The sequence below is a fragment of the Asterias amurensis genome, chromosome 1 (genome assembly GCF_032118995.1).
Source record: "Asterias amurensis chromosome 1, ASM3211899v1".
In the NCBI taxonomy this organism is placed as follows: Eukaryota; Metazoa; Echinodermata; class Asteroidea; order Forcipulatida; family Asteriidae; genus Asterias; species Asterias amurensis.
Genome location: NC_092648.1, coordinates 28,661,918 through 28,688,537, shown reverse-complemented (window position 1 = coordinate 28,688,537; position 26,620 = coordinate 28,661,918). Strand labels below are relative to the sequence as shown.

The 26,620-nt window shown below is 38.9% G+C and overlaps 1 protein-coding gene across 4 annotated transcripts in view; it reads left to right on the top strand.

Moving 5' to 3' along the window:
* LOC139935737 (uncharacterized) overlaps positions 1–26,620 on the top strand; it is a 53,693-nt gene that overhangs the window by 9,913 nt on the left and 17,160 nt on the right. For all 4 annotated transcript variants that reach the window (XM_071930294.1, XM_071930303.1, XM_071930317.1 and 1 more), the window contains 8 exons: positions 559–676; positions 1,073–1,340; positions 1,716–1,805; positions 3,061–3,189; positions 4,860–5,017; positions 11,183–11,323; positions 20,440–20,521; positions 21,279–21,445. In XM_071930294.1, the coding sequence (XP_071786395.1) occupies positions 559–676; positions 1,073–1,340; positions 1,716–1,805; positions 3,061–3,189; positions 4,860–5,017; positions 11,183–11,323; positions 20,440–20,521; positions 21,279–21,445 (1,153 nt within the window). The remainder of the gene's footprint in view (positions 1–558; positions 677–1,072; positions 1,341–1,715; positions 1,806–3,060; positions 3,190–4,859; positions 5,018–11,182; positions 11,324–20,439; positions 20,522–21,278; positions 21,446–26,620) is intronic.

Sequence of the window (26,620 nt, the reverse complement as noted above, 5' to 3'; positions counted from 1 at the left end):
AGAGATTTGTACGTGGTGTCACTGCAAACCTTACTTACATTATTATTTTCCACCATGCATAGCTTTAGAGTTAATTCATTCTGAAGCATTTGTGCATTATTTGTAAATTGTATCCCTTAATTGTCTATTCATACTGAGACTGTTGTTACACTTCAACTAACCCAATCCTTGGGCATACTCTATAAGAATCATTTAGCACCAACCCCGTGAGTCTCGCGAGTATTTGAACATTTTCTGGACCCATTGATTTAATGTGTGAAGGAACGTGTTAAGTTTGCATCTGGGAAAAATTAATAGTTTGGTTATACCCACATACACTGTACTTTCTAGAGCTCTGTAAATAAAATCACAGGCATATTACTCGGGTGGGAATCAAACCCACGACCTTTGCAATTCTAGAGCAGTATCTTACAAACTAGACCTCCGAGATTGCCCAGTAGCTAGAGGCAGTTTGAATCCTTTATTTAGCGGCGGTTACCGCAACATTTTAATTGATTGAAATTTGCAACTTATTTCAGCAATTTGATCTATTTGTTGATGGTTGTTTGTATTTTCCAGTGGATGTACCGATCCAGTTCATGCAGGCTGCTGTGGTATCAGAAGAGAGTGAGGAAGATGATATCGAAGAGTTGACCATGTCAGAGTTTGCAATCCAAGGATTAGCGCAGGACTTCAGGTAAAGCCTACTCAGAATCTTAATTAGAGTCTTACCTTGAATTAGGGAGTAACTTGTCCTAGCCTCGGACTAGCCCTTACGTTTCTGATGGGTTTGACCTTTTTAATGGGTTAGATCAGGGTGAATACCATTGCTGCAGAATTATGTGCTTACAGCATTTAGAATTACATGTGTTATAGGGCACCGCAAGTACAGATTTCTGTGACAAGCTAGTCAATGAAATTTTGCGTTGTTCTATTGCATGATAAGTAAGAATTGTTAGTTGGACTTGATAAATTGGATCAGTTAATCAATTTCATCAGCCAACTTGATTTCATCAGTAGACAGAGAAAATTGATCAAGTTGATTTGATTGATTTCTCAACGGATTGTTTGATTGCCATTTCCCCCTGTACAGTCTCTTCCCAGAGTTGGGCAGCACAACAGACAAACCCTTCCACCCCTCTGTAAAACCAACGGAACTCATTAAATTCCCCACTGGCACTACAACAGCCAGAGGGGACACTGGGGGAGAGACAAAAGGCGCAGAAGGTGCGCCCAAAGTTGAAGATGACAAGACAAAGAAAAAGAAGAAGAAGAACAAGAAGAAGAAGAAGAAGCCTAGAGGCAGTGAAGACGTTGCGCTGGATATCAGACCAGAGCTCGCTCAAGCAAAAGACATACTGGTATGGACACTCAAAGTTTCATGATGCGATTTCCGCCAAAAGAAATTTGTGTTTTTCTCTAAACAAGTTTTGACAGCTGTTTCAAAGCAACAAATTTACACTCTTTTTTGCAGATTTTCGCTGGTTATCCTCCCCCCCAAAAAAAGGAAAACTTTTTCAAGATCTGGGTTGATGTGGCTGGCTGTGGCTGGCGGCCAAAAGCAACCTTTACATGTCTGCGGATCAAACATTTTGTAGTCAAGTCTTTCACAATTCAGCTTCTCAGCTGTGATTAAGGATATGATTAGCCTCCCAAAGTATCTTATTAATCTTGTGTATAGTGAGGCCTCCCAGCAGTTTATGAGTTATTTATGAATGATGTTGCTTCATTGACAGAGTGAGCTGCAAGGTGATGTTGGACCGCCCATAAAATCCCTCAAGCATCCTGGATGGGTTAAACCAGTCAAGAGAGTACGCAGACTGCAGGTAAGCTAGGCCTGATACACATTTTCATTCACATGGTTATAAAACTGTATGCCTTTGATACCCTGAAAGGGAACTTTATAAATTTATACCATGCCCAAGTTGATCCCAGTCATTTGATTGGAGGGTTTGAGGTCACACATTCACCAATCAAACCATTACACAGCCTAAATAATTTCACAATGCACTTTCGTCCTATCCCATTTGGCAAAACGACATTTCTGTACATGTATTCTTATAAGTTATAGTTTCATCCTTCAATCAAATGACAAAGATCTAATTACGTTTTATGTAAGACAAGTAGAATCCTAAAAAGTTTTGATCTTTTCAGGAGACAGATGCCTCTAACCCATCTGTGTAAAAAAAAATCTAAACTAAGGCAAGGCCACCATAGAGAGTTAACAAACAAAAGACGAAAACAGTTGCAAAATAGATTCAAACAATGTCTGTTACTTAATCACAAGTTAGTGCTTAAATTTGAATTCCTCAGTCTGTAGAGACAGTTGCTATGTCACATCGGGGCAAGCTTTTGCATAGTTGCATAATTAGAGACGGCGAACACCCATACACAAATCTGACTGGATGTGTCTGGCACAATGGTACCAGGGTTTGCTCATCTGGAGGTTGCTGTACAAAAGCTTGCCCCGAACCATTTGACATAGCAACTGTCTTCAAATTCAAATTTAAGCGATAACTTGTGACTAAGCAAGTCATTGTACCGGACTTTGTTCAAATGTAACTCGTAAATGGCTTATTGAACCTGTTGATAGGGATTATAGCCACTTGCTTTGCCTGCAACGTTTAAAGGCAGTGGACAATATTGATAATTACTCAAACTAATTATTAGCATAAAACCTTACTTGGTCACGAGTAATGGGAAGATTTGATAGTATAAAACATTGTGAGAAACAGCTCCCTCTGAAGTAACGTAGATTTCGAGAAAGAAGTACATTTCCAAGAACTTGATTTCGAGACCTGGGATTTAGAAATTGAGGTCTCGAAATCAAGCATCTGAAAGCACACAACTTTAGGTGACAAGGGTGTTTGTATTTCAGTATTATCTCGCAATTTTGACGACCAATTAAGCTCAAATTTTCACAGGTTTGTTATTTCATGCATATGTTGAGATTCACCAAGTGAGAAGACTGGTCTTTGACAATTACTAGTAGTGTCCACTGTCTTTAACATGCATTTACTGACCATCCTAATCCAGTATATTACAACCCTATTAATTCCTATGATGTTTTTTCTCTTATAGGGCCACACAGACGCAGTGTTCTGTCTCATGTTCGATAAATGCAGGATTTTTACGGGATCAATGGATCGTTCGATTCGTATCTGGGATATCCGCAGCGGTCGAAGTATCCGCAAGATATACGGTCATAAGGTATAACATGATGTACTCGTACATTAATAATAATAATAATAATATTAATAATAATAATAAGACTTGTATTGCGCTGATCCACCCTGCTGGGTGTTGAAGGTGCAGATCGTTGAAACAATCAGTGAAATGCCTGTGATTTTTCACAGGACTCGGGAAAGTACTGAGTGTACAGTGCTACACACATCGGTGTATATGGGTAAAAACCCCAAAATTAATATTCTTTATCCCCGATGCAAATTTAACATCTATTAAATCATTTGCAGTACCCGCTGCTAAAAACATAGGATTCGAACTGCCTCTAGCTACCGGGCAATCTCGGTGGTCTAGCTGGTATGACACTGCTCTAGAATTGCAAAGGTCGTGGGTTCGAATCCAACTCGAGTAAAATGGCAGTGATTTTTCACAGGACTCGGGAAAGTACTGAGTGTACAGTGCTACACACATCGGTGTATATGGGTAAAAACAAAACAAAAATAAAAAATAGTATTCTTTTTCCTGGATGCAAATTTAACATCTATTAAATCAGTGAAACCTTTCAATTTTTGTACTGCAGTGCTATGCTGTCAGGCCACTTTGGTACCACATGAGTATTTTTCAAACACTATGTCTTAGGATCCCCAAGACATTATGAGAATATTCAAATGTGAATGGATTCTCTTCTTGGAGATTGCCTGGAACCATTTGCTTGTAAATTGCCTCGTGTGACATGGCCCTTACACTCCTGTTGAAGTTGTGCCATCGCAACACTTTCTAGAAGTAAGGCGTGTCATGGCCGAGCACTTAAGAGAACCGGACTTAAGCTCTGGTGTTTCTGATCAGCAGAGTGTTGGTTCAAGTCCTAGTAGTTGTTCTTGTGTCCTTGAGCAAGATGCTTTAACAAAAAATACTTTGTTCTTCTGATGGGACATCAAGTCATGGGTCCCTTGTGGTTGGATTGGTAGTGCATGTGAAAGAACAAAGAACAATTGTTTTGGAAGATTATGGGGAAAAAGGATTTGGGTACTTTTTCAAAATGTCCACAGATTTACATTAAACTTACAGGGTTTAAAGATAATGATAGTGGAAAGCGTCCCTTCGAATATTACTAACTAAGGTTGTGTAGTTTTTGAGAGATGAGTAAAACAAGTCACAAATTCATTTTGGTATCATGAGACTAAAATTATTTTAGCATCAAAATCCCCTTAACCAGTTATGATATTATACCAAAACCATAGCATAACTGGTTGATACGTTTTTACATGCTAAAACTGCGACGAAAATTATTACTTTTACTCATTTCTCAAAAACTACAGCAGATTAGTAAGTAAAATTTCAAGGGAAGCTTTCTACTATCATAATCTTCAAACTGTGTAAGTTTAATGTAAATCTGTGGACATTGTGTTTTTTGTTAGGAAAAAGTACATATACCCTTTAACCCCAGTGTTTCTGGTTCACAAAGCAAGCAACCTTGTTTTCAGGTTTCCTCAGGCTTTTGTGAGATACAGTGATTAAGTTCACTTATGAGGCATTCTTGGTTTCATTTTTACCAGAATTACATAATAATAACAGTAACAATATGTTAGAGAGGTGTGCAGTAACACACCTCTCTTAGTTATACTTCCACCATGCAAAGTTTTCAAATCCTACTTAATAATAATATATTTTGATTGTTGTTTGTGTGCCTTTGTCAGGGAGGTATTCGTTGTCTTCAGTTTGATAGCATCCGGATAGTGTCTGGATCCTGGGATATGACAATCATGATATGGGACATCATCAAGTTTCATCATGTAGCTACGCTCACCGGACATATAGATGTGGTCTCATGTCTTCAGTTCGACCCTAAACACATGTAAGTAGTTTTTTATTATAGTTACCGGGCAACCTCAATTGTCTATTTGGTAAGACGCTGCTCTAGAATTGCAAGAGTAGTGGGTTCGAATCCCACCCGAGTAATATGCCTGTGATATTTTTTCACAGGACTCGGGGGAAGTACTGAGTATACAGTGCTAACAGGTATACAGGTGTATGGGTAAAAACCAAAAATTAATATTCTTTATCCCCAATGCAAATTTAACATATCTTATAGTTTTTATTTGGCACAAGGGACACCTAATCCTGGGGCTGAAGCAGAGTTACCCCATATAATAATAAATAATAATAATAATGGACACTTAATAAAGCGCCGGTATCCGCCGCAAGCGGCGCTCATGGCGCTACTCTACAAAGGAACAACAAGCAATGAAAGTAGCAAACAACAAAATAAGAAAATAAACTTAACAAAAAGCTTCTCTGTGAAAATGAGTTTTTAAACTGTTCTTGAATGTGTTGAGTGATTTGGAGAGTTTTACAGTGTCCGGGAGGGAGTTCCAAAGCTTTGGTGTTGCGCTTTGAAAACTTCTCTCCCCCCATACATGTTTAGTTGTTTTTTCCTGGAGGAGTTGGTGTTTTGTAGACCGTAAGCCACGATGTCCTGGGGTGTATATCTGCACAAGATCACTTAAATATGCTGGGGCATCACCTTGCAAGATCTTGAAAATAATGAGGCACAGTTTATATTTAACCCTTTGTTGGATGGGGAGCCAGTGCAAGCCGGCTAGCACTGGTGTGATGTGTTCCGTTTTCTTGGTGTAATTGATCATCCTTGCTGCAATATTCTGTAATCGTTGAAGGCGAGAGAGTTGCGTATCACAGTCCTTAAGGATAAAGGCATGGGTATCATCAACTAAGAGCCTGGTTGGTAGAACAGAATGCACTACCTTACCAATAGACCGATCCAGTAGGCTCCGCCCACGACGCGTGTGTGAGCAAGAACACGTGGGGCTCTCCAACGCTTTTCTGCACAACTCTGCTGCGGACGCCAAGATACGCGTACGCATGTCGGACCTTAGTGTCGGATCTTCGTTGCGTTGTGATTGGTCAATACGCAATGGGGCGGAGCCTTGTCTTTTAACTGATGAAACTGTTTGACATGCATGTGGGCTATTCACTGTGATAACGTTTAGCTACATTTACAATTATGCCTGGCTTATTAATAACTTCCTGGGTGGTTGTTTGCGGCCACCAACCGAGACCTGTTGTAGGGTGGTTTGCCAAATACATTAGGTGATGTCATCACACCCAAACTGCAAACTTCCTCGGTACATCTTAACTCATCATAAAATCCACAGCATACCTGTAACTAGCTCCTGCTTCCATGCCCATATTTGCTGTAAGGAACTAGCCTTCTCCATTTGTGCCCCAAAACTTTGGAACAATCTCCCCGTCATCATACGTTACTCACCGAAGACTTCAAATATAAATTAAAAACAGACCTAATAATCACAACTTCAAAATTGCTCTTTATATAGATGTTTATTAAGCTATTTTGTTTTGTTGTTGTTGATGTTGCAGTTGTTATTGTACTACTACTAATAATAATAATAATAATAACGAATTCTTATATAGCGCATTTCACAATAAACCGTTTTAATGCGCTTTACATTAGTGCCCTGGTCATTGGGCCAATAACATTCCTATAATCTTCCTCAGCTCCCAATAGTATACAGCCCCGAGCTGCCGTGGCGCTCCGAAGGCTTTTTCATTCACAATATCAACCTCTACCCTCGCAGGTACCCATTTATACCCCTGGGTGAAGAGAAGCAATTATAGTAAAGTATCTTGCTCAAGGACACAAGTGTCACGACCGGGATTCAAACCCACACTATGGTGACTTAGCACCAGAACTTGAATTTGATGCTCTTAACCACTCGGCCATGACACTCTGTTTACAAAATGCTTAGAAGCAATGCGTATGAAGCACTAACTGGATTGGGTTTCAGTCCCTACCTTATTGCGTGGGTATTCCCTTGAATATTTTTCTGTGATTTTCCTCCCACATTTAAAACTAAAAAAACTTCCTTCCTTGTCTTCTCCCCATAAAGTTCTTGGCTAGTACATTGATTAAGCTCGCTTTTCTGGGAATCATTGGCTTCACAACTAGATTTGATAAATAAATGCAGGCAATATTTATAAATACTTGATTCTGGAAAAGCTAGACTCTGGAGTACTTTTGACATTATTAAAAGGTTCCATCACAAACTGGAACACATTGGGACATATCATTTGGTCCTATGGAATGTTTTCAGACATGTTGCCTGCACATTAAGTACTTCACCTGGTATCCTGTGAGTCAAGTCATGTCATGTGGCTAGACACACTGACACCAGTTGTTTCTGTGGAGAACATCAAGTTGATGCACGGTGACATACTTTAGTTTGAAGGTCGTTTCAAATGGTGGAAAGGTGCTCAAATTACTTTGAAAGATGGTGTACGCTTTTTTGTGAAAAAATTCAGAGCCCAATTTCATCCCGTTCAGGCATAAAAAAAATTATGTTTATCGGAATATGGTTACAGCCCAAAATTACATTTCTCATGTACAATTTGTTACTGGTATCCTGCTATTTTTTTGCTTAGCTGAAACTAGTAAAGTACTAATGTCTGCTTAAGCAGCTCTATGAATATGGGTCTAGGAAGTTCATCTTGAAGCGAATCGGATCTAATGCATTTGTCAAAATTGATTTTTAAAAACAGTTCTTGTAATTGTGTTATTGAAGCATTTCTATGAATTAAAGGAACACGTTTCCTTGGATCGGACGAGTTGGTCTATAAAAAGCGTCTTGTAACCGTTTTCTTATAAAATGCATATGGTTGGAAAGATGTTTTAAAAGTAGAATACAATGATCCACACAAATATGCCTCGAAATTGTGTGGCTTTCCTTTTACTGTGCGAACTAACACGGTCGGCCATTTATGGGAGTCAAAAATTTGACTCTAATTTCGAGGCATGTTTGTGTGGATCATTGTATTCTACTTTTACAACATCTTTCTGACCAAATGCATTTTATAACAAACGGTTACAAACGCTTTTCAAAGACTAACTCGACCGATACAGGGCAACGTGTTCCTTTAATATGTTTTTTTAATATGTTAACAAAAAATATCTTTGAAACTTTGAAGCATGTTGTGCTGCTTTCACCCATGTTCACACTTTATTGGATCACATCCTAAGTATTTACACACATTATAAGTTTTTTATTGAATGAAAAAAAAAAAACCACCCCAATTTAATGGCCTGACGTTTCGACCCTAGCAGAGTCAAGGTTATTAAGCCTTCGAGAAAGACTCTGCTAGGGTCGAAACGTCAGACCATTAAATATTTTTTCCATTTATACCATAGATCCTTTTCGTCGCGCTAAGTTGTTTGCAACAGTTAATTTAAATTTTCCCAAGTTATTTATTATTTACATAACTGATGGAAAAACCTTTTCGGGTGTCTGCTTCTGTGAATATATTTCTTTTATATGTGAGTTTGTTAAAGGAGCTATCTCACTGGCAATATTATATCCTGTTTGTAAGTCTGATGTAATTCCGCTGTAAGCCCCGCCCACTTCACACAAACTGACTCCACTGATTAGCAGTAGCCAGGTAGGAGTTGTATTGAGCTAATTTTTTGTATGACAAAGTTTAATATGCAAAGAAAAGTTTAATAATTGAACTTGGCGTCTACATACATTCTTCAAATAATAATAATAATAATTCCTTCCATGAAAATTGCTCCTGGGCGTTTAACAATTTATAAAACATTAAAAATCCATACAGTTATAAAACCTTAGAGAAAAACAAGTAAAGTGTTATTAGGGGCAGTACCTGTACACTAATAAATCAAACGAGACTGGTGATCTTCTCAGAATTATAAGTTTCTCTCATAAGAAATGATCATGTGATCGATGAAATGGGTCATCTTTGTCCTCCCAAGCAGGGGAACTTTCTCTCTTAGTTTCTGCTTCCAACTCTTCTGAAAAAAAATTTAAAAAATAACCGGCATGATCACAATGTTATGAGGTAGTTACCTATATTATTTTGTCCAACCTTCTAAAAGCAATGTGACAAAAAGGAGTGTCTGCAAGTTCTCTTAAATATTGCACCCTAGTTACAGTTGGGAAAAGGGGTCCATGTCACATTTGGACTCAAGTTGCATAGCTCAGGTGTTAAAGAGGATTTGTATAGCTGACAAAAGTGTCACAGACACTACTCATGTTTTGTGTGATCTACAGTTACATGTACATATATGCATTAAAGGCAGTGGACACTATTGGTAATTGTCAAAGACTAGCCTTCACAGTTGGTGTATCTCAACATATGCATAAAATAACAAACCTGTGAAAATTTGAGCTCAATCGGTCATCACAGTTGCGAGATAATAATGGAAGAAGAAAACACCCTTGTCACACGAAGTTGTGTGCGTTTAGATGGTTGATTTTGAAACCTCAGGTTCTAAATCTGAGGTCTCAAAACCAAATGCGTGGAAAATTACTTCTTTCTCAAAAACTATGGCACTTCAGAGGGCGCCGTTTCTCACAATGTTTTATACCATCAATCTCTCCCCATAACTTGTCACCAAGAAAGGTTTTATGCTAATAATTATGTTGAGTATTCACCAATAGTGTCCACTGCCTGTAACAAAGCTGTGAAAATTATGGCTTAAACCATTGTGTGTGTCAGTAGTAAATAGTGAAAAATCATGCACAATTCTAAGCATGTAAACACATTGTTGAATTTTAGTTGAATCAACCAAAATCAACTGTTTTTTTAAAAAGGTTTTCAGATACAGTTTCCCGAATACAGTTTCATTTCAGAGGGATAATTTTCACAGAAAAAATGGTTCCAGTATGATCTTCATAACCATCAAGCTTTAAGATGTTTAGTATGTTCTTACCAATCCTGTATGAGACCTTTAAGAGTACTATAGTGTCAAGGCCAGAATGCAACCACCTGTACTCATCTCTCTGAAACAAAGATATCAAAATGACATATTCTGTGACAAAAATTAACTTTGTCTGATGACGCATCTATTTTACTCTTTTACTTGGCAGAGGTGTCTGCAGCATTGGTTATTGGATAGGAAGAAAACACACAAAGTACACGCTTCTTGTACTCAGGAAATAATACACTAAAACTACAGACATTATGAAAATGAGAAAATAGTTTTAGGTGCTGCACTAGCCTATCGTTCACTTTCTAGTAAAAACTGCAAGGCCAGTAAATTCCACTTCTCAACTTTGGTTACTGGAGACTGTGTAACCTACTTGTTGATAATGCTTATATTTCTTCCATTTTAGATGTGAACAATAACTTTTTAAAATGTTTTGTTTTATTTTTTTCAGTGGGTGAATGTAACTACATTTGAATAGCAACTTTTAAGAAAGCGTTTGTTAATTTTGAGTGTGTCAATGTAACTTCACTTGACAATTAATCTGGTCAATACAAAAACAAAGTACATATTATCACAAAACATGTTTAGAATCTTGGTCACTAAAACTTCCTGGTGGCAAGTGAAACACACAGTTTACTTGCCTGTTGGGCTGCTTTATAAAAAGCTTTTTAAAACACAAGGTCTGTATTGGGGTTTTTTTTAATGGAAGAAAAACCAGGATATCTGCAGAAAGAATATTGATCTGTATCAAATTAGAAACTAAGGCTGTGTCTGAGTTAATGGTTTCGGCTATGGCTACAGCTGGAGTGCTGAAATGTCCTATTCTTCAACATTGTCTTTGCAGCCAACAGCCAAATCCATGTCCACAGCCACTTGATTTGAACACTAAGTTCAGCATTGGCCTTGTGAAGTTATGTTGGTATGGTAATGACTGTGATTAAATAAACAAAATTGTGTATTCTGATCTGCCACTTTTTACAAATTATAACTTTGTCATGTTTATGTTTTGAGGGAACCCACATTCCCATTAGATGACTCATTGTGATGAGTCGCACATGACACTGTGGAATTTCAGCCAATTAAAAACAACCATGATCACATTCAAGAATGTAACAATATATATCCCACGCCCCCTGGGACAGTATTCCCCAAACATTCTTACTCGAAAATACATAGATGCGTATCACCTGGCGCTTTGTTGTTCACCGGCGCCCCGACTAACTGAAACTCACCCCCACCTGTTTCTGTCATTCTGGTTGCTAGGGTGTCTGGCTCACATGACAGCACGATACGGGTGTGGTCCATGGAGGACTACCAGTGTCTGAGGGTGTTGAGGCATCACAGGGATAGTGTGTCCTGCGTGGTGTTTGATGGCCGCTTTGTTACCAGTGGGTCTGCTGACAGGTATGTCAATCTATCAAATCAATCAATCACTATTTGTTCCCATCCAATCAATTAACAGCACATAAATATACCATTGTGAAGGTAAGAAATGTCACCAAAATGGTGACTGGTCTCAAGAAAGTGAAGCTTGAAAATCCATTTAAGGAAGGGCGAGGAGAACTGCAGCTGTTGATAGTATAATTCTGTATTTAGAATTAAATTAATTTCAAAGTTATATGGTTTGGATAATTTGTCATCCAATGCAATAGCATTTGTGGATTGGTGTCCATTTTTTAATGCTGCTGCCAGAGTTGAAGTCCTGTCACCTCGCTAAATATGGATGGATTCAATGTTCTTGTGAAAATTCTGTGAAAACTTTTGTTCGGTTTTTCTCTGCACGTTGACACTGTGTTCACCTAAATTTTTCACATGTGTATTTTTGCATTTTATTTTAAAACTTAGCCTGTATGTTGAAACAAAAAATATATGGTCCCACCTTTAGTGCTTTCCGTACAATTAGAAATTCAGAATATTAGTTTAGACAGGCAAGAGAGAAAGAATGAATTTTGTTTGAACAAAAAAGAAGTTGACCTGAGCAGATGGCTCTAGAGGGCTCAGTTTTTTTTATAGCATCATTATGTTAACAGGCATGCATGTTATTGCCTGGTCGCAGGTCCAAATCCCACAATTTTTAATTTTTTTTTTGCTTGTCCAACCCCAAGTTAATTATCATTACTTGACTTCTAAATCCTGAAGAAAGTTCTGAAACTTCTTCTCAACGAAATTCCTCAAGATTGTAACATGAGTCACTGTGGGATTGTTACTATGTGACATTCCTTTGGATGACTCATTGGGAGGAAGACTTGAAATCCGAGGTGCTCTGATATCTCTTACAAGAATGATATTCCATTTAAGCGTTGGGTTGAAATATGATGTCACAACTTCATGGTGAATTAATCTTCAATTTAAGGAAACTTTTTCAGTGCTCGCTTTGTTTTTAGCGTTTTGAATGAAACGCCCAGCTTTTTAGAGGTTTTTTCGAAATTGTGTACAGTATAACAATTTTAACAAAAGTCTTTTTCACTAAACAAATTTATCCTTGGCCTTGCTGATTTGTGTTGCACTGGCACATACCGAAGTCAATAGCACTTCGTACATGTGACAACATTTGTCATGAATCATATTTGTATGATTGATGAAGATGTTTTGATATGAAACAGAACGTACATGTTTGATAATGACACTTACTGAAAGATTCAACTTCTGTGGAACAATAGATAGTAATATAAACCATGGGATACTAAAATTGGTTATGATACCAGTAGGATAGCTGGAGAAAGTTTACTTTCCCCCTGTACCCTGCAACAACCCATGTCTCTAAAACTAAGCTCTCCATCACTTTCACAATAAATGTTGGTGCTCCTCCCTCACTGATGGACCAAGAAATGTAAATGCTGCCCTCTGTTGGCATTAGCAAACCAACTCCAAGCCTTGAGCTAAACAAGCAGTGTTTTTTTTTGGCAATCAATTGGAAAGTATTCAACGTGTCAGATATAATTCAGTAGTGATGCAATTGAAATGACAGTTTGAAATTGAGTATACTTGAGCAGTGTATTGAGTTTATGGTTTGTTTACATGCCGGGATAATTGGGCAGGGAATCGGCAAGATGAGAATCTGAAATTCAAAACCACTTGAAAGAAACAGTTTCTAGATGATCAAAGTTGTGTGTAAACTGCTTTGATGTTCACATGGTATGGTGTTCGTTCATGATACCCTACCACCAAGATAACAAAGTTATTGAATCAGAAGAAATATTTCAGCTCCAAATTCCGAGAATGTTTTTTTTTTAATGTGTCCAAAACGTTCAGTTTACCTTTGGAAAGGTGTTATTTCAAGGAGTAGAGACCCTAATAGGTCAACCCATTTGGGATATTACTTGTACACCTGATTGTAACCCAGTAAGGAAATCAATGGTCCCCGTTTGGGAGACCCTAGGGCGACAGCAGCACTCAATCTTATGTGTTGAAACAAGGCATGGAGTAAGATCAATGTATTTTTTCCCATAATAGTTGGAAGTGAAGTGTTAGAAGATCTCATCTTGACAGTAGTCAAACATTTTTTATTAAAAACCAGTCAAACCATTAAGAACATACAGTTGGTTAAAGTCGGAGTCTCTAGTTAGTTGGAAGAAAACGATGTTGCAAGAAAACTATGACTCCCGAGGTGATCCCCGGAGGTGATCCCCGGAGCGTTGTTTTTTTTTCGACCACCTCGGGAAAATGGAATGGTGCGGGAATCACCGAGGGAGTCGTAGTTTTAACCATAGCACAAGTAAAAGTAGTCAATATTTGTTTTATAACGCCCCAACCAGGCAGCAAGGTATCAAGAAGCTGCTGTTGGTATGGGTTCAGTACATCGATTGCTATATATATATTACATTGGTTGCCATAGATATAATACTTATGTAGGGTGTGGGTATAGTTCGCTGCGTTGGCATGTCTTTCTTTTGCAATCGTAAACATCCAATCCAACAATATGTGCAACAGATTCATGGTAGATGCTCAATGTAGTCCAATTGGGTGATATGATATCCGATGACCCCCATTTGCCATGTGTACATAATATACATTCAAGTGTGTTTGTTGGGAAGAGGACAAGATTCCACTGTGGTTCAAAGCCATAAAGGTATATATAAGAACTAGAGGGCGCACTGTTGACGTTGCTTGCACAAACGCGACGGGACTTCAAGGAGACATGCGCGCCATTCTTTACGCGCGTTGAATATGAAGTACATACACGTTGGAGTTTGTGTTTAATGAACACTATACGAAATGATATGATGCTGGTGTGTCAACTTGGAAAATGGGCAGCATGCGTGCATGCCGGGGCCGCGAATATGCCAGTGGGCCCTCTAGTTCTTTTATATATAACTCTATGTTCAAAGTATACCCCAGTTGACGTAGTTATCAATAGTCTGATTAGGCATCTGCACTGGGAGAGATCGTTCTTGCTGCAGCATATTCATGTGGATTCCCCCTATCACTTGAGGACGTCTTGATTGGGTGCATTTCCTGTGTTGGTAATTCTGTCCAGTTGGGTAAAGATAAACACCACCTTATGAGGAACTTGGGTTTTGGCTTTGAGTTTTGTCAAGCATGTCTTCGCAGCCAAGTGGTGCAACCACCAATCATGTAAGGAGATTGAAAGAACTTCTGCAGGCTGTAGCTACGCAAAGTGCATAATCGTGCATTCAAAAAATTATTTAGTTGCGCAAAAAGATGGCCGACTTAATAATGTGTGACGTCAAATGGGAACTATATTCAGGAACATTGACCTAATGAACTATTGTATGTGATATGAAATATATTGGTAAAGACAGACCATGTCTTTGGATTAACCTGTAGAATGAGGTTATGTGGGTTGGGGTTGAAGGGGGAAGTAATAACAGGGTCAAGTTATCGCTAATCACTCTGAGGAAGTCATCCTATCACTCTAATATTCCAGTCAATTGACTCAGATCTGGCCAGTGATTGATGCTGTACAGATAGCCCCATTATAATCTTAAAAACCCCAGCTTCAAATTTCCCAAGGACAAAAAACATATCGGTGGCTATTACTGCCATTTATCTTTCAGTAACATTATATGCATTCCTGAAGTCTGGGTTTTTTAGCTTTGATGGTGACCGGCTGCGGCCTAGAAAAAACCAGTGGGTGAAAAAAAAAAAAAAAAAAAAAAATGGTGAAAACATCCCACGAGCTCATCAGGGGCTAATCTCCTTGGGTGACCTCCATGTCATCTATAAAGGTGAATAACAAGTATACAACAAAATACTCATCCAGCAGCTTCTGTGACAGATTCTTGAGCTCCTGATACAAGGCAGAATACTTGAGCCAGAAAGACTTAGAAGAATGGGGCTGTGGCGATGATTTATAGACGTTGTAAATCAAAGCGGTGGTTTTCAGGGGTTGATATTACCTTGATGCACCACCAGGTGTGACTTTCAGCTGGTATGAGTTGGTAATGATAGGACAGGGAGTTGATGATTTGGCATTGGCCTGATTGCCCTGGTAGTATGATCAACAAATCCCTGACCCCACAGCCAGGTAGGTAAAGGGACCCTAGGGACGCCACAATTGAATTCAATTTGGTTAATTTTTTGTGGGGGGAGTTCAAATTGCTTTGTTTGACGTGGTAACAGATAGATGCTACCAAGGGCTGGCCACCTAGAATGCAGGTGAATCGCTTGATCCTGCAGTTTTAATTGAATTCTTATGATTCTTGAACTTCTCGTGTCCATTTCAGCAGAACATCTTCGTTAAAGGGAGGGTACACGCTTGGTAATTGTCAAAGACCAGTCTTCTCACTTGGTGTATCCCATCATAACCATAAAATAACAAGCCTGTGAAAATTTGGGCTCAATTGGTCATCGAAGTTGCAAGAAAATGATGAAAGAAAAAACACCCTTGTTGGACGAATTTGTGTGCTTTCAGATAAGAATAAAAGACTTCTAGCTAGAAGTCTTTTATTACTTTAGTGAGAAATTACCTCTTTCTCAAAAACTACGTTACTTCAGAGGGATTCGTTTCCCACAATGTTTTATATTATCAACAGCTCTCCAATGCTCGTTACCAAGTCAGTTTTTAAGTTAATATTTGTTTTGAGTAATTACCAAACGTGTACCTTCCCTTTAAGAAACTGTCAATAGTCTCAGCAGTTCCGTAAAATCTGTGCTTACTTTGTGAAATTTTGTAAAAACAAAATCCCAGTTCCTTTTATATTCTAAGTAATGACAGCCCCCACATATTTTAGGAAAATGATGTTTTGTCTTAGTTCCTGCATGTCTATAATGTGAGTCTGTTGGTGTGTTAGTTTGTTGTAGTTTCTGTCTGTAGGTTCGGGAACAAACGCTTTAGCTTCACCCTAGGCCTAAATGTTTTCCTGTGTACATCTAAATGTACAGTGTTAGTGTTATTACTACCATAGTCTGGGGTGTCATTGTACATGAATCTGTCATCATGTACCTTCACTTTAATGTACACACATGTACTTAATCGTGGCAACATATTGATATACCGGTAAATGTTTTATCTATCTATCTAGCTCAGAAAGAAAAAAAAGTTTTTTTTTTACAACGGTTTGTCTTTGTCGGACCATAGAGAAAGGACAACAGACCTATCAAGATGTTGTGATGTGGGGGTACTGCGACCCTGATCTGGCCACCTACCTGTAGATTCTGATGCAGCAAACCCATTCAGTTTGTTTCCAGTCACTGGGTGTGACATTCTGACATCTAAATTGACTTTGAGTAATGTTTACTGTTGTTGAATACAGGGGTTTTTGTTTGTCTTTGGTTTGATGTGCTAACAGACGGATTGTACCACGGGAATCGGCCACCAAGGGTGCTGGTTTACAGAAGGGTGCTTTGGAAGACGTCATTCTTAAAAGTTCAGAATTTTGTTAAGTTTTCAAAAGTTAAACAACATTAGCTACCTCTAGCTACTGGACAATCTCGATGGTTTAGTTGTAAGACATCTGCTCTACTATGACAAAGGTCGTGGGTTCAAATCCCACTGGAGTAATATGCCTTTGGGTTTCTCTTATAGGAATCAGGAAAGTGCTGGGTATGAAGTGCTTAGCAGGCATCGCTGCATGGTTAAAACCATTTGATATTAGTTATCCTTGATGCAAATTTAACATTTATGAAACAACTTGATTGCCATCTCACTTTATACTCAAGATTTTACTTTTCTCAGACATATTTTCTTTTAAAATTTGCCTACCCCATTTTTTTTTCTTCAAATGAAAGAAAATTAATCAGCAAGATACAATCAAATCTGTTTGAAATGAGGACGAGCGAGTCAACCTCAGAATAATGCAAGACTTGCATAAGTTGTTTAACTCTTTTACCTGATTCTATTCTTGAACAAATGTTTCCAACCAACTACACTTTGATTTTACAAAGATAGTATTAACTTAAAAGACTAGTCCTAGGACTCCTTAGGAGTTATTAAAAACTCAAAGCTAGTCCTTAGTTAGGCCAAGTAACTCCTCCTAACTCAAGATAAGACTAGTCTTAACTCTTTCTGAAATCCACCCAAGATCCAGTACAATCAGAATACCATTTGGGATTTGATTGCTCTCAGCCTTGCCAGTGAAATTCGAGAAAAGTGAGATCCATACTTCATTTGTCTTCATCCTTACAGTAGGCCACCATGTAGTGGGGTGTCTGACTGCTGATAAACAAGTCCAAACATAAGTCCAGTAGCTAAGTCTGTGGTCTTGTGGCACATCTTGGATTGATGAGGCAAAAGGGGATTTCTTAAAGGGGGAAATCTTGGATGTTTGGATGAGCATAACCAGTCCGACTTTCTAGTATTCAAGAAAGATATGCAGAAAAACCCTGTATTTGTTTTGGAAGGGTGTGCACAACCCCAGAGCTAGAGTCTGGTTTAGAGGACTTAACTCAAACTCTGGGCCCAATTTCATGGAGTTGCTTAGCATAAAATTATGCTTGCCAGAATAAGGTTACCAAGAGAACTACTGTGTCACAAGTACAATTTGTGACTGGTATCCTGCTCATTTCTGCTTAGCAGAAAACTTTTAAGCAATGTTTCTGCTCTATGCAATTGGGCCCAGGCGTTTCTCATCGGCAGAGTGTGGGTTCGACTCCCGGTCATGGAACTTGTGTCCTTGTGTCTTTGCCAGCAGGCAAGAGAAAATTAATTTGGTAACATTCAGGCACGGTCTTCATGAACATCAGCATGAGGCTCAGAAATTATACACGTTTTTCCCCTAACCTTACTTTTGTGTCTTGAATGATAGGAATTTTGTAGAAATAGTATTACAAAAGTGTTACCTTGGGAATTGAGCTTTTAAAGCTCAACGCCATTTGTTGTCTGTCAACTATTTATAAACCCTGCAAAATTTCCAGGAACCCAGGCAGTAGGCCTGTAAATTTGTCATCACATTTGGACTTTCCTTATCCTAGTTCAATTTCACACTATAGCGAGAAGCAATCATCATGTCAGACAATGCATGGTACTTTGAATATCCTGTGCAGAGTCTTGTACTGATAAGCAGGGGGATTCGTGGAATGAGGCTCCAGAAAACTTCTAGCTCTGTGAGGGGGGGCCGGAGTTTGTCAGATCGCAAAGGAGCCGATAACGATATCCGATAAAGATATCCATACATTTAAATGTGAACTTCATTTCAAATTCTTCAGAGACGATGCTAGTACATGCTGATATATTTGAATACTTCCATTGTCTTTTAAAACCACATTGTGCACACTAGGCCCAATATCATGAAGACTGTAAGCACAAAAACTTGCCAAGCACAGAAAAGTATTGCTTAACAGAAACAAGTTACCAGCAAAGATCACTTAAAGCCATTGGACCCTTTCGGTACAGAAAAAAAAAAAAAAGTTCACAGATTTACAAATAATTTACAGGGTTTACATAAGGTAATGGTGAAAGACTTCTCTTGAAATATTAGTCCATGAAATGCTTTACTTTTTGAGAAAACGGTAAAACAATATAAATTCTCGTTAACGAGAATTACGGATTTGTTATAAACACATGTCATGACACGGCGAAACGCGCGAAAACAGGAGTGGGTTTTCCCGTTATTTTCTCCCAACTCCGATGTCCGATTGAGCCTAAATTTCCACAGGATTGTTATTTTATACATAAGTTGTGATACACGAAGTGGGGGACTTGGACAATACTGTTTACCGAAAGTGTATAATGGCTTTAAAGTTTACATTTTTGTGACTGGTGCCCCACTCAATGTTTGCTTAGCAAACTAGTTTGCTTAGAAATTTGTCAAGCAGTATATTCTGCTTAACAGCTTTATGAAATTGGGCCCCAGTCATCTTATATGCCTATGGATCTTAAGCATGGGGCATGTTACTCATCCTAGAAGGGGTGTCAGTCAACAGCGATTTGGTTAGAGGGGGGTTGGACAACACTTTGCTAGTATCCTTTGTGTACGAAATCATTATGTCAATTGTAAACGGTTAATGAAACCAAATTATAAAACTTGATTTTAAAACTAAGCAAACAAAGCATGATTTTCTTCATGCACTCTGTCTGTCATAAACCGGTTCATCGTGACAGTTGGGTCTCGTCATGAATGTGCACACCGTTGATCATCAAACGATGCCATGCGGTCATTGACGTCGGTAGCAAGGACCGGATATATGGTTGCACAGAAATCTATATCTGGCCGCTTGTAATTGGCGATGTGGTCACGGATATTTTTTTGACACCAGAGGTGAATATGCTCCTTTAAGATGTTGAGAACTGATAAGTAAATGAAGGCCATATGACATCCTCATCAAGTAACCTACAGGTAGATCTCCCTAAAAGCCCCCTCCAACCATCTCCCCATCCCCCCTACAACCATACCCCCAATAACACCCCAGTTTCCTGCGTTCAACACATGCACCAATTATCCGCTTCGTTCACACCATGCTGCCCCCTAGCGATGACAATTTGTCCCAATTTCCTAAGATGGGGGCGTGTAATTTTACTTCCGAGGATAAAAGAGTCTCAAAACGCAAATGTTTCAATGTACATCATTCATAGTGAACTTCAATAGTTTACAAAAACTAAAAATATTTGAATATAAGAGAAAATAGTAAAATCAAGCGTGCATGGCCCAATTTGATAAAGCTGTTTTATAGCAGAAATTGTTCTAAACAAATTCCTTTGCTAAGCAAGCAATAAGGTGGGTACCAGTCTCAGCAAAGGTAAATGTAAAGTATTTTGCTGGTATCCTATTTTTTGCTAAGCACGAATTTCGTGTGCGTTTTAACAAGTTTTTGGCTGTCAGTGCCTCCATAGGAGTATAGATGGTTTCAGGAACGCTTAAGGCCAAATAAATAGGGCTAGTAATAGTTTAAAGGGAATTTGATACAATTTTTGAAAGCATCAAAGAGGTACCGATTACTATTATTAATATTATAATTATTAACGATTATCTCTTGGTTTCACAACCACATTTCATCAGATGTATGAACTTCCTCTATTCCCCCCGCAGAGATAAGATTAACGTCTTGATTTCTTTGAAGGCCAAATTATCTTAATTTCACCAACAATGCATTCACCTTGATTTCTTGTCATCTATTTTCAGGACCATCCGGATGGCAAATATTTTCACAGGGGAATGCGTACTCAAGTTATCTGACTACATCGATGCAGTTACAGCTCTGGATGTAAGTCTATCTTTCAAACTTCACTCTATTTTGCTTTTTGTCCTCCTCTTTTATTAACGATGGTCAGTTCTTGGATGGAACATGGTAATCTTTTGTTTACAAAAAGAGTGACCCAGGGTTCAAAATGTACACAGAACACTGGCTCGATGAGTCCTGTGTTTTTAGCATTGGGCCAGTAAAGCCATGAGCCAACAAGTCCAGCTGTGTTTTGTTTTCGAATAATAATCTCACTTTCTTCAACTAAAGACCCTGGACACTATTGGTAATTGTCAAAGACCAGTCTTCTCACTTGGTGTATCTCAACATATGCATAAAATAACAAACCTTTGAAAATTGGAGCTCAATTGGTGGTCAATTGTGAGATAATAATGAAAGAAAAAAAAACACCCTTGTCACACGAAGTTGTGTGCTTTGAGATGCTTGATTTCGAGACCTCAAATTCTAAATCTGAGGTCTCTAAATCAAATTCGCGGAAAATTACTTTGTTCTCGAAAACTACGTCACTTCAGAGGGAGCCGTTTCTCACAATGTTTTATACTATCAACCTCTCCCCATTACTGCCTTTAACAGTGGTCCGTGGTGCCGACCGTGAGAAACAATTTGGGTGTTCCTTTGTCAAGTCAGGGTTTCGATGTGACAACAACAGTAACCTCTCTTTTAACAGTATTCCCAAAGAAAAATAATTACTCTGGAAATGAGACTAACAAATAGCGGTATCTTACCAAGAAAAATCAACACATCAAACTGTGATTTTCAGATGCAAGGTGATCTGATCGTTGGGGGCACATTGAGTGGAAAACTCTTCTTCTGGGATAAGTTCTCCGGCAAGGCGGTGGCAGGGGTCCAGCCCCACGACACCACCATATTCAAGATTGTCTTCTTACCAAAAGGGAGAGGCGGGGCTAGATTCCTCACAGCTGCAGGGTAGGTCATTCAAATCAATTTTTCTTTTTTTAATCTTCCTGGCATTTTAAAACTTTAACCAGGGGCCGAATTTACAAAGCTCTAAAACTAATCTTAAGTTAAATTGTCAGTATTACCACAATGATTTGTATTTTGACATCACACTTTTTTTAGCAACTACCGATTGATTTCGATGATCAGTTTTAGATCTTTGTTAAATCGGCCCAAGGTACATGTACTTGATTGATTTGTCATGATTTTCCTAAAAACCCACAACTGCGTCTAAACCTGCAGTTTGGTATTCGTTCTGGTGATGCACAGAGTCTGTTACCTGAATTGTAACGTGTGAGGTTCCTGGTCTAGAATAAGGGGGACCCATCAGACCTGCAAGCCATTTTTCTAGGAAACATCACATTCGTCTACTCTCATCTCTCCTGAAAACATATAAAAGAAGAACTTACATGTAGGCTACTAAAAACCCAGACTTTGTGAGTAACAACTGTCCGGTATGCTGAAGTACACTCTACAAACAATCTTAATGCGACGTAATGTTAATAAAATGCAGTACAGTACCAAAAGGAACAAGGAGTATAACAAGAACCCCCCCCCCCCCCCCCCGCGGCCCCCTCACACCCCACCATCCAGATAGCCCCTCCCCCCTTTAATTCTCCTTTGGGAACTCATGACTGACTCATCCATATATTCTGAACCGTTTCGGTTTCATGTCATATCTGCATCCCTTGTGGGATTTGCTGTTTACAGCATCCTAGTACATCATCAGTGGTCCGAAACTTCCAAAACAACTCTTAATTTGATTTTTTGTCAAGGACTGGGTGATTTACCATTCCTGACAACTCATTGGGGACTGTGAATCCTTGGTGTCTCCTTCTACCCAAGAGATTCTACCATCTATGGGTATGTTCAGACAGCGTGCTAACTTAGACCCGAACCGGTCTAACTTTTACGAGCAGCGGGGGGTGGTCGTAAAAATAAAAACCCATTGCGTTCAGACAGCACAGAGTTAAACCCGATCCGGTTTATCTTCGGTTTTAAGAGGTCAAAGTAGACGCGACCCGTTGCTCTAACATCCGGTTTTGTTCATCAGATTCACGCACCGAGTATGCCGAGATACTGAGTGTCCCATGCCCTGGATGATCAGACAGGGCATAATTATTGGATACAAATGGCTCAATCGAACGCGGTAACAGTTTTACCGTTAGGAGGATATGGGCACTTAAAACAAACATGAACACGACTCGAAATTATTTTTTTAAACAAACAAAATATTGATACAAACCGCCGAGAAAACTCACCAAAATATTGTCCATATTCCATGAAACAGAACACGTTTCATTTTTGTGTTTTGTTTTATACCACTGTTTCCGATTTAATAAATACTTTTAGTTTGTACTTCAATCGATTGGAAGTTGCGATCTCTCAAAAGCTGGTGCCGCGATTTTTATTCTGATTCGTTCATAAACACAACTACACACGTGCAAGTCACGTAAATACATGTACTTTGCAGTATTTTCCCAACTTCCCAACAACGTGGTGATATTGCTGGCGTAGGGAATTTCCCCTACACACAGCCTCGCGCCCACTGCACTTCATTCTCCAAGATTGAAAGTAATAGAAAGGCACATCCACGGGATCGGTGATGGATAACTATGGGATATCAGAGAGTGATCACTATGGGATGGCAGCGCTGTACATGTGAGAAGCATTACAAAAATGCTTCTTCGCTGCGCTCGTAGTATACGCATGAAAAGCAGTTTCAATTTATTGTAGGACACTCAACAAAAAAAGCTTGGAAAATATAATTTTGTTTCAGAATTTAATAAATCATGGGCGTGGGCCTGTGTTAAACTGCATACACCGATCGAGAGGGTTTCGCCAACTCGGTAAGCGGCAAGAAAGTAATATAAATACTCGGTGCTTTTCAGCATAAGAGGCAACAGAAACCGTATACAAATACTCCGGGTCCCGGGCGTGTGCATTGAACCACACAATGGGTCGTCCGTTGTGAGTTAAAACCGGATGTCATTCTGTCCACACGCAGTGTTAAAAGATAAACCCGAACCGGTTTAGACTTAGACCGCCTCGCTGGACGGTTTAAGTTTTGGGGTTTAAACCCGATCCGGTCTAACTTTATTTGCGTTCACACGCACAAAAGTTGAACCCGAACCGGTCTAAGTGGACTTAGACCAACTTTAGTACGGCGTGTGAACGACCTCTATGACATGTATGATGCAATTCTAGTTGTCAGTCCAACTGATAGGGTGTCGTCTTCCTAGCATTTACACCATGAAGTTGTAACTTGGTCAAGATAATTTACGTTGTCTTAACAACAAGGTTTTTTATACCTTTTGTATGCCCATGACATGAATCCCAACTCACTGTTAATGAAGATGTATGTATGTGATGAAATTTATCTGTAGAAGTTTCAGCTTTATTATTTGACAAGTTTAGTTCAGCTTTATTATTTGACAAGTTTTTGAGAACAACAATGTGAAAATCAATGAGAGCAACGTTTCAAGGAGAGTTGCAAAAATCCATCGATTCAGTAAAACAATTTTTGTCTCACTGAGACGAAAAATTTGGGGTGTGAAATTTTTGCACTCATTTCTCAAAAACTACAGCACCTCAGCAAGTAATACTTGAAGGGAAGCTTTCTACCATCATTATCTTTAAATCACGTAAGTTTAATGTAAATCTTGTCCGTTGTGTTTTGTGTCATACAAGCAGTGCCCAAACCCATTACACTGCCTGTGTCCCTATAGAGGCTGGGAAGTATCCACTTAAGAGCAGTACATTTATGTCGCAGTATGGCAAGTAGACTGGACCCCTGCCTTAATCCGCACATAAAGACAGGTACCTGCTACTCAGATCCAGTGATTCCATTGGATACAATGATATCGTTGGATAAACGTCAGTGACATGAGCTTTCCATGATGCCCAAACAGTACACTCCTATTACGTGAAATGAATGTAGGTCAAAGGTGCATGTACCACCGGCTGGAGGCCGGTCTCTGGTGTTATTGCTGGAGAGGACGTCGTTTATTGGCCCTTATCTGTGGACCACGTACAAATCTGTGCATTCCCATCATCCCATCCCTTCTTTAAAAGCCCTCTACAACATTTTGGCCTCCTTGCACCCACTGCCTACTGAAGACCTCCTCAACCCACCGCCCCCCCCCCCAACTCTCTCCAATAACCAAGACTTGTTGAGAGAAAGACTTTATGCCAAGATGGGAGGGTTCATCCTGCATTGAGAAGAAGCTGTCAATTGAACAGGTCTGAATCAGAATCAACTCTTTTTTAAATCATAAATCCTGACTTGGCATCAATCTTATACAAATCTATTACCTTTGATCCATTTTTGTGTGTGGGTGATACACTTTTCCCTAGTTGGGAAAGGAAACAGAGATTTCCCATGTTATATGGACTTTCTCCATTCTGACATAACAGGAGTGAAAGAGACTTCCTCGGAATTCATATTTCTGGTTTACCTTTTTGGGAAAGTGCAACCCTTCGTGGCCTTGAACACTTTTAGCCTTGCTCTGAATTTGTTCTTTTCCGAGAAGATAGGAATTGTTTTTGCAGTAATGAAATTACAAGACATCTTAAAGGTAGATTTGTTTTTTGTCAATGTTATGCGGATTTATAAGCAAAATTATCAGACAGCTACAAGGAAATTTTGTCAGTATTTTTATCAATAATGTTGAATCCATTCACACCCAGTGAGGTGATACCGAGTACCAACCGTATCTCAAGCAGCAGTATTCAAAAATGGACACCATGGAAAATGGAATCTCCAAAAGTCGCCTTATTAGGCAATCTTTTGAGATAAAATTTGTTCATTATACTTTTATTGATCTCTAACCAATACTCCAGATAAATAAGTAGGCTAAGTGGAGGAAACAATACACAATTTCTATTTAGACAAAATGTAAATTTGTAAGGAAAACCCCAACTTCAAAAATTGGTGTAAAAATGGAAACTACTGGATGCAATTTTTGGTCCAAGCAGTCTAACCCCCTGTGTGTGTACACTATGTTTTTTGGGACTGAAAATGCCTTCTACTTAAGCGAAAAACATAGCATGGCATAAACAATTTTGCTCTCCAGATTAAGGTTACCAGTCAAAATACCATGTCACATGTACTATCCTTGACTAGTGTCTTGCCTATTTTTGCTTTGCAGAAAATTATAAAGCAACATTTACAATTCTTAAACAGCTCAGTGAAAATGGGACCCTGGTCCTTCTCACTTCATTTCCAGATATCCATTCAGGAAAACCTGGCAGTTGATTTAATTTTTGTTCTAAATTTATCAACTTTATTAGTTTACCGTCACTGAATAGGAGCTGATTCATCCCTACTTGAACTTATCAGAAGTATCGATTCCAAACGTTGTTTTAGATAATGTGATTGGACGCGGCTCCAGGGACAACAACAAAATTATGAAATAAATATCAATTGCATGGCCAGATGTTAAAGACATATATATTTAGCCAAAGAAAGCCAAGTTTACTTAAAGGATTACGGGTGAATGACTTGAAGGTATTTTCCCCCACTCTGGTTGTGGTCCTCTGGGAAAATGAATATTAATTGGTTGGATTTGGACTAAATTAGTTGCATCCATGTATCTGCACTGGCCAAACCATTTGTGGTTTGGAATATCTGTGGAGGGAGTTGTACACAATCTTCTACCCCTGGTTCTTTAGGGACTTGTTTGGATTTGGTTGGCGGCAACCGCCGGGCATTTCATGGTTCTTTGAGGGTTGACAGGAAGCATAGTTTTTGTGGGTGTCGGGAGAAGGTGAATCTAAGCGTAATGCCTCATTCGGACGGTAGCTATTTTGTTCCCTCATAGAGCTATATACAGCGCTGTTTTCTATTGTCATTTGTCTGCATGGTTTTGTTTTGTAATTATCTTAGTATTACACCATAAACTCCCATGATATTTCATCAAAACCGAAGCTTTTTCTTAAAGTGTGTCACTTCTTAAGTTAAGACTAAGTGAAAGTTTTCCTAACGTGGTAACAAATTCTGCTCTGGAAAATGCAACATGACTCTGCTTACCAGGTATATTTGTAGTGGGCTTTATGGGTGAAAAGCAACATTTTTTGGTGTCACTCTTAAGCTGGGGGTTCAATGAAAGTCCTTCTTCATACCAAAATAATTTACTGTCCGAA